Raw genomic sequence first — 9,265 nt, 5'->3', positions numbered from 1 at the left:
TGCACCATTTGGTGCGAATGCGATTTCAGGCAAACTGTATGGCTGAATTTGCATTGCACAGACATCGCATGCGATATGCACAGAAATGCGGTGCGTATCACATGCGATGTCTGGCATCGCATAAGTGTGAACTGAGCCTTAAAGTTTTAGAAAAATTGGAATTCTCTTATTTCTTTTTGTCTAAATACAGAAAACACACAATACTTTTTTTTTTTTAACACACATCATATTTAATTTATACAAATAGAGTATTTACAGTTTTTGCTATTCAATGAGCTGTGAAAAAAGTAAAAAACTCAAAGCTATAACAAGATTCCAATTTCGAGTTCTATCCATAGAGGAATTCTGACTGGTTGCTATGGGAAACTGCACTTTACACGCTGTTCATCTTGCTGAATTAACCCAATTGGAATCACAGCTCTGTAATATACACTGCTGCCTATACAAAGACAACTTAACACTTTTATAGAGGACAATAAAAAATAGTCAAACATTAGAAAAATAAACTTGGTTTCCTCTACAGTTTATTGCCCGGTATGTCTAATGATGTTGGCTGTGTGAAGTGTACAGCAGGCAATGCGATTATGAGCTCTGTACAACACAGATGGGAGTCACAAAGGGTAGTCTCTGAATAGGAGGAAATCCTGTACAATACATTGCTGAGCTTTGTACAATGTCCTGATGATGGGGAGAGGAAGGCCCCATGTTCAGGTCTACTTGGCCATGTCTATAAGACTCTGCAGAGAGGTGGGCACCCATGTTTTCTCTCCCTGGACATACACCACGCCTCTATCTATGTAAATCACAATACGGTTGAAGTTGTAGAGTTGTTTGCCCTCGTGCCTCTTTCCGATCAGCGGCATGAAGACAATGTTGTGCTCCTCTGCTTTAGATTGGATAAGGTCCTTAAAGTTCATGGGCACTGTGGCTACCCCGATGCCTCTTTGTGCGATGCTCTCCGCTTCTCGTCGCTCCTGCATGGCCTCGTACTGGAAGTCTTTCCTCCTCTCGGTCTGAGTCAGGTATGCGATGCTTTCTCGGGCGCCGGGCTGCATGTATGGGCCTGGAATAAGGATCAAAGACACAGGTTTACATCCAGTAATAAACAGAACAAGGACAGAGAATGGAAAACTGTTTTTTGCAGTCATTTAACCACTTCCCGCACACGGACGTCATATGACGTCCTGGACTTTGAATGGAGATATCTGAATGATGGGTGCAGCTGCAGGCATCATTCAGATATCTTTTTTTTTTCCAGAAGGCAATTCATTCCCTGCAAGGTAAAAACAAACATAGCAGCTGTTTAGCTCGATCGGCAAGCTGGGGAGTGAATCTGCCGGCGGCGGTTTACCATAGAGCTGACCACGGACCATATGGTCCCCGGCCATCTCTATGACCCTGGGAGCCCGGTAGCGACGTCATGATGTCACTTCCGGCGCCTGCAGATGTAAACACTGCCGTTTTTTGGCTGGGAAGCCTGAGATCGATTTTTTTATTATCTCTGGCATTCCAGCATTGAGGAGAGATGTGGAGACTTATAGCGCCCAGATCTCTCCGTAGAGGACCTGTCATGCCCTATTCCTATTCCAAGGAATGTTTACATTCCTTGGAATAGGAATAAAAGTGATCTAAAAAAAAAATAAAAAATTAATAGGGAAAGTGAAAAAAAAAAAAACAACAATAAAAAATTAAATTAAATTTAAAGCGCCCCCATCCTCTCATGCTCGTATGCAGAAGCGAAATGCATACGCAAGTCACACCCGCATATGTAAACTGTGTTTGTTCAAACCACACGTGAGGTATCGGCGTGGACGTTAGAGCGAGAGCAATAATTCTAGCGCAAGACCTCCTCTGTAACTCTAAACTGGCAACCTGTAAAAATTTTCAAGCGTAGCCAATGGAGATTTTTAAGTATGGAAGTTTGGGGCCATTCCACGGGTGTGCTCAATTTTAAAGCATGACATGTAAGGTATCTACTTGCTCAGCGTAACATCTTTCCCATCCCATCTTTCCCAAAAAAATTGGCCTAACTAGTACATGTCCGCACTCACCAACATTGGAAGCCACAGCTCTGTTCATGATGTCCAAGGCCTCATTGAAGCGCTCTTTGATACCCGGATGAGCCAACACCTGATCTGAGAACATCGACTTCCAGCCCAGGTACCACTTGGTAATCTCCTCATAGTTGGGGTTATTGCTGAGCCAGGAACACAACACCTGTTAAGATGATGAACAATAACAAGGTTATTCATATAATGAAAAGGAATAATATATATATGAATTAATATAAAGATAATATAAGGTCATTTGTACTCACGTATTTAACCCATGCAGTATGTGTGTGGGGGCACTGCATAGTTACATTTAACAGTAGCCCAGAGTGTGAAGGAATGTGATGTAAATAATAATAATAGTAATCTGAAAATGTCTATTTTCTTATGTGTATACATATTTTTCTCCTTACTCATTATATAAGTATACAGATTTGCTCTGTTCCTATATTTTCTCAAGATGGCGTGTACCCCCTACCTCCCACACATCAAAAGAACGCGGAACTGAAGATAAGACCAAAGAGAACCAAACCTCGTTATGAAAATTATCCATCTTCTTTTCTATCTTAACCAATGAGATGTACCTATTAGACTAACATAGCAATGACGTATTTGTGTGTATAAAACATTAACACCGCCTTGAATAAATCAGAAGTGTAATGAGTTGGCAATTCTGAGCGTGTCTCAGAGTGTTTACTTTTATATGCATGCATATCCACACTTTTCAAATTAGAGACAGCAGCAGATAACCTTGAGCTCGATTGAAGCTCTTAAATCATTTCCATAACAAGAGTATCAAAGCACAGGAAAAATGTGTTAAAATGATTGCAAAGCCTCAAGGTTTTTCATCTTAAAGAGGAAGTAAACTCTGAATGGTTTTACTTCCTCTTTATTCCCCTGCAAAGTAAAAGCATAATGGGCTTGTATGCATCACATACTAGCCCATTATGTGGCACGTACCTGCAAACAAAGCCCGTGATGTCCCCGCTGGTGGAAGCATCCATGTTTGCTCCCTCTTCCTTCCGGGGCCGCGGACTCCGGCCCTGTGACTGGCTGGAGCCGCTTGACATCACTCCCACACATGCGCATGGGAGCCACCAATCACGGCACATGCTGGGGAAGAAACGGCACGGAGGGCATCGCATGCACCGATTACCTCATTGGCGCACTACAAGGTAAATATCTCCTAAACGGCGCACGTTTAGGAGATCTTTTCAGAACATATAGGTAAGCCTTATTATAGGCTTATCTATATGTAAAAATGTCTCAGGGAGGTTTACAACCACTTTAATGCATTCTATGCATTAAGGTGAAAAACCTTCTGTGCTGCATCTCTCCCCCCCATTCTCTTACCTGAGCCCGATCTGATCCAGTGCTCTAGCCGCTGTCTCTCTCCTCATTGGACGAAGTGATAGCAGCAGGAGCCACAGGCTCTCGCTGCTGTCAATAAAATCCAGTGACACAGGAGCAGGGAGTGAGGCCAAGGCCCGCTGTCGGTGTCAAGGGACGCAGCAGCGGGACTTGGGAGCGAGTCCGCACAGGTGCCCCCAGGGAAAGCGGTTTTCCGTGGGGGCACCCGATTAAGAGGGGGGGCCTGGAGCGTCAGTGGGGCACCCCAGAAGAAGAGGACCGGGGCTGCTCTGTGCAAAACGATTGCAGGTAAGTATAGGCATGTTTGTTATTTTTATAAAAAATTAGGGTTTACAGCCCCTTTAATGTTTGTGCTTTAATCCATCACATAGGCACAGAAGCTGCCACTACTGAACCCCCTTCTGAAAGAACTAGCTGCCTGGCTGTCCAGTCTCAGACTATTGTACTGTCCGAATCACTTACCCAGAAGTAGTAGTAGTATGTAAGTATGTGACACACAATGCTACTACCCCTGATTGGATACTTGCAAACGACTTAAAGTGTGAAACGAACTAGATTAGCATGGCAGCCAGTTAACTAGCATTTCTAAAAGCAGAGATCAGTGAAAAAAGCCCCCCCCCCCCCCCCCTTTTTTTTAGCAGATTTTGGAGTAATTAAAATGTTCCAAAAAGTTTGGCATTTTTTGAATGCCCAATCAAAGTAACACAACGTTGGTGAAATCAGGTTCTTTACACCAACTACATCACAAACTTCAATAACTCTGTTATTGTGTATAGGTACACACAAATTATAGTGTTAGATTATGATCTTTATCTCTATCAGCTCTAACAATTAGCATAACTGATGTTCTTGTAAACTTGTCTAATACCACTGTATGCATAAACATCAAATACAAATCAATTTGTTCCACATGGGATGAATTACGGGGATTAATTATATTTCACATTGTGAAATATGAATTAAATTAATTACAAACTCAAGCATGGAGTTTAAGTCAAATAAAAGGCAACTTCAAGTTGTTGTTACGTCACCTATAAAAAATTATGTAAATCCCTTCCTTACATGTAGATCTAATGTACAGTAGCTGTGTTTTTTTTAAAAATGACTCCTCTAGTACTTAACTATGCCTAGTTGTGAATTTTACTTGGATTTTTTCTTCATTGTCAATGTCTCATTTGTAGTTTTCTCAAATATAACAGTAGTTTGTAAAAAAAAAAAAAAAAAAAAAAAAAGACTTCTGGAAATACCTTATTTACAGCGTCGCCCTCACGTGACCTGCCGTCTCTCTCCCTCCTTGATCCGAGCACTACAGTCGGAGGGGCCCTGTTCCCCCCCCACCTGACGTCAGCCGGGAGAGACGAGGAGAGAGCCCGCAGGTCACGTGAGCACCCTGCGGCGCTGAAAATAAGGTATTTTGAGGAGTCATTTTTAAAAAAAACACAGCTACTCCACATTAGATCTACATGTATGGAAGGGAATTACATAAATTTTCACCTAGTAATTTTAAACAGCTAGCTGCCAGAGGGGCAGGGAGGAGATGGCTAACACTGACACACGGAGCTGACAGGCAGGGAGGGAGGGGTGTGGATGACGGTGGCACGTAAACTGACCATGGTAGTCAGGGCTCAGCAGCCATGATTATCGTGGCCAGTACACAGAGGGAGACACAGGAACTGGCAGGATCAGCCAGGTTTTTTTTTACAGTTTACAGAGGGACAAATGACACAGCACAAGCACTGTGCTGTATAACATGCTGTCAGGCTGCATTCACACTTGAGCGTATAGTTTTCAGGCGGAAAGTCGTGTATTTTGACCGCGATTTTGTATAGGTCAAAAGGTCACCAAAGTAAAAAGCAGAAAAACCCCCAAATCTGCCCGAATTGAGCTACAAAAAAAGCTCCAGAACTTTTTTGAGCTTCAGGCGTTTGGTTTCAGGAGACATGGAGTGGAGATGTGAACCATCTCCATAGAGAATCATTGATTGTTTTTTCTCCTTCAGCGTTTTGGAGCTTCAGGCTTCAAGCTACAAAACGCTCAGGTGTGAATGGGACTTAAGGGGTCAGAATTTTATTATTATTTTTTTGTTTAGGGTTACAACCACTTTAAATCTGACAGTTCGCAGCAGGAATTTAAAGAAGTTAAATCCTAGAGAGCAGTACCCAGGGAGTTCATAAGTGATTGGATTACTTATAGCTCCCGGCAGGGTCTTTATAGCCAGGCTACGATGGTACACAGTGTGAGTCCAGGCTATAATCCACTTACCTGCAACCACTTAGAGAAGAAATGTTTCTCCAGGAGCCCAACGAGACTGGACAGAGAGATCATCCCCTCCCAATCCATCGCCCACAAGAAGACGTCCATGTGCTGTTGATGAGGATTAATGACAAACTCCGCCATGCACATGCCTACCAGACACAACAAGAGCTCCAATAAATGAACATACAAGTGTGACAATTAAAGAATATGTGCACATTTAAATGGTATACAGGAATTTAGTAGCTCACTGGATTTCCAGCAGATCAATAGATATTATTTTGTACTTGCATTTTTAAAGCAACAAAACATGGGGAAATGTGCATTTAATGCAGAGATGTACTGAGAAATAGTATTTTTGTACTCAATGTAAAGTCCTTTGTTGGAGTCCACTGAGGGACACAGGAAGTCATTAACTGTTAGATTATACTGCTGTCTGCAGGACTGGACACTGGAAAACCAAAAAAATTGTAGGCCAGTCCAACATAACATAACCCCTCCTGCCAGCATGTCTCAGTTTTATAGCAAAGCAGTACAGAGTACAAATCTGTCCAAAATCCAAGCTGATAATATTCGCCCAACCCCCCCCGCTCGTGCCCCATTCCATAAAATTTTCCATCGAGATCAATATTGTCACTATCAGTCCCTTCCCTCACACCAGGGTACTGGGTGTAATCCTAGACTCTGACCTGTCCTTTCAGCCTCAAATCCAACTGATGCCAAAAGCTTGTAGACTTTACCTCTATAACATGTCCAAAATTTGCCCCTTTTTAACTAGTGAAACCCACCAAGCTACTCATTCCCTCCGTCGTTATCTCTCGCCTTGACTATTGCAACTCCCTCACATAACCTATGGAGAGGTAGGCCTATCTCCTCTTCAGCCTATAATGAATGCTGCTGGCAGACTCATTGACCTTACCAACCGCTCATTGTCTGCCACCCCTCTCTGCCAATCCCCCCACTGGCTTCCATTGCCCAACAAATGTAATTCAAAATAATAGCAACATACAAAGCCATTCACAACTCTCCCCCGAGCTACATCAGCTGTTGAGCACTGTGGTAGTTTATTAAAGTGGTTCTAAAGGCAGAAGGTTTTTTTATCTTAATGCATTCTATGCATTAAGATAAAATCTTCTGTGTGCAGCAGCCCCCCTCATACTTACCTGAGCCCCATCTTGATCCACCAATCTTTCACAAAGCCATGAAGTCCGGGGACTCTCCCTCCTCATTGGCTGAGACGCAGCGGGCGTCATAGGCTCCTGCTGTCAATTAAAAAGTCAGTGAGCCAATGAGGAGAGTGAGATGTTTGGGCCGAGCTGCGGCTCCGTGTCTGAATGGACACACAGAGCAGCGTCTCGGCCTGGGTGCCACCATAGCAAGCTGCTTGCTTTGGGGGAACTCGGCAGTAGGGAGGGGCCAGGAGCGCAGGCGAGGGACCCAAGAAGAGGAGGATCCGGGCTGCTCTGTGCAAAACTGTTACACAGAGCAAGTAACTATAACATGTTTGTTATTTTTAAACATAAAAAACAAGACTTTAATATCTCTTTAAGTCTTCCTGTCGCAGTGTAACTGCCTGGCTGTATCGGAGATATGGCCAGACACATACACAGACAGTCTGCAGGACCGTGGTATGACACCCACAATCTGCTGATCATGGGTGCAATTGTTTATAGGTCCATTACAAAAAAAATAAAATAAATAATAAATGCATATTTTTTTTACCTGCAAAAAAAAGTGCATTTATTATTTTTCTGTAGAGGTGAACTTATCCTTTAATACAGGACACTGCCAGATTAAGACCCCTTTAACACTGAGGCAGTTTTTAGGCGTTTTAGCGCTAGAAATAGGGCCTGAAAACAGCCTCCCATGCCGCCCGAGTGATTTCACACTGGGGCGGGGCACTTGTGGGACGTTAGAAAAAGTCCTGCAAGCACCATCTTTGGGAGCGCTGTATAAATTTGCAAAGATTAGCACTTCCTTGCAATGTCATTCACTGCTCCCACCTATTCCATATAATTACCAGTAAGGCCAGTGGTCATACTGAGAGAGGAGAAGAGGAACCAGCAATTCACTCTACTAGGAGTTGTCAAATTTGCAAATTATAATAGTTTGTAATTCAAGGAATTTTGGTTCCCAAGCTGCAGAAGTGACCAACTTAATTTAGGTGTTTTTTTTTCCAGTGCTGGATTCGGCTTACTACCCTTGCAGTACAATTGAACAGATAACTCACCTAACTTGGGCACAATATTTTTCACCATGAAGGCATCCCAGGATCCTGGTGTGAAGACATCCTTCCAGGGTTGTAGGATTAATTTAGCAGAAGAGTCACTGGGATGCCACTTCTGCAGGGCGCTGGCCAGCTTGTTTCTGATTGGGGAGAACAGGGGCTCTAGCCGGGACTGCATTAGTGGCAGCCAGGGGTGGATCCATGAGTGGATGGGTACTGTGTCTGTCAGCGGATTCCAGTTCTCCACCTTAAGAATAAAAAAATACCATCATCAGCTTTCTGAGTATACTGGGACATCAGCTTATGCTTGCTAAGGGGGTGGCAACCATGTAAACATAAACCAGCTGTGACCAGAGCGCTATTTATGTTGTTGTATAGTACATTAAGACATACATTGTCAATTTTTTTATGGATTTGCTGAGTTCATATAGTAGAACCGTAATACATAACCCTGTGCAGACTACATAGAACCCTTAACCAGTCCTTAAAGAGCTTACAATTTAATATCTATATCATAACTGTACAAAAACATAAAAATGCAATCTTTATGAGAACAATCACATCTACTGCAAGCCTAAACGGAACTTTAATCTGGTCCAAAGCAATGTTATACAGGATTTCAGGAAATTATAAAGGGATAAATTATTTATGTCACATCTTTTGAGTATCTAGAAATATTAATTGTAATTTCCTAAAAGCAGTGGCGGCTGGTGCAAAATATTTCGGAGGAGGAGGCGAACGGCGGACGATCGCCACAAATAACCACCCCCCCAACACGGCTGGAGACGAACGGCGGAAGGCGGCGATGTGGCCAGGCCCCCTCCCCCACCGGGCGGCAGCAGAGACTAACCTGAAGAGCCGGCCCATTCTCCTCTCCATTCTCCTCTGGGCTGCAGTGTCCTGAGACACAATTGGGAGTCTTAAGACTCCCTGGCCAATCGGGTCTCAGGAGCTGCTTCCTGATTGGCCCTGGAGGAGAATCAGGAAGACAATAGTGAATATTAATTTGCTATTGTCACACAAGTGGGTGTGTCGGGGGCACAGCCCACCCTTTTTTGAAGACTATTAGAGCCCCTGGCTCTAATCACGTGCTTCAAATAAAAAAACCCATTGGAATCCATGCGTCCGGCTCCCCGCATGTTATGCTTTTGTTGACAGTACTGGAACGCACTGCAATGGTGTGAACTTTGCCATTGAAATCCATGTAACCTACTGTCCATGAACTTTTGATGCAGGAAAAAAACAAAAAAAACGCATTAATCCTCTTTGATGATTCCCTTGAGGATGTGTAGTCCTCTTAATTATATATCAGGAGATTTGGAGCAAGATTTGGGATGTTGCTGTACTTCTTAATATTGTATTC

General features: G+C 43.3%; 1 protein-coding gene across 1 annotated transcript in view; it reads right to left on the bottom strand.

The window, feature by feature from the left end:
* Positions 1–204: 204 nt before the first annotated feature.
* Positions 205–9,265, bottom strand: part of TFIP11 (tuftelin interacting protein 11) — a 39,229-nt gene continuing 30,168 nt past the window's right edge. Inside the window, exons 10-13 of the mRNA XM_073604211.1 lie at positions 7,906–8,149; positions 5,685–5,827; positions 2,052–2,217; positions 205–1,063 (exon numbers count right to left, since the gene is read on the bottom strand). Coding sequence (XP_073460312.1) covers positions 714–1,063; positions 2,052–2,217; positions 5,685–5,827; positions 7,906–8,149 — 903 coding nt within the window. The 3' untranslated portion in view covers positions 205–713. The remainder of the gene's footprint in view (positions 1,064–2,051; positions 2,218–5,684; positions 5,828–7,905; positions 8,150–9,265) is intronic.

Source organism: Aquarana catesbeiana, linkage group LG11 (assembly GCF_042186555.1).
Source record: "Aquarana catesbeiana isolate 2022-GZ linkage group LG11, ASM4218655v1, whole genome shotgun sequence".
Taxonomy (NCBI): Eukaryota; Metazoa; Chordata; class Amphibia; order Anura; family Ranidae; genus Aquarana; species Aquarana catesbeiana.
The sequence above is the reverse complement of the archived record's forward strand: the minus strand, read 5'-3'. Positions and strand labels throughout refer to the sequence as shown.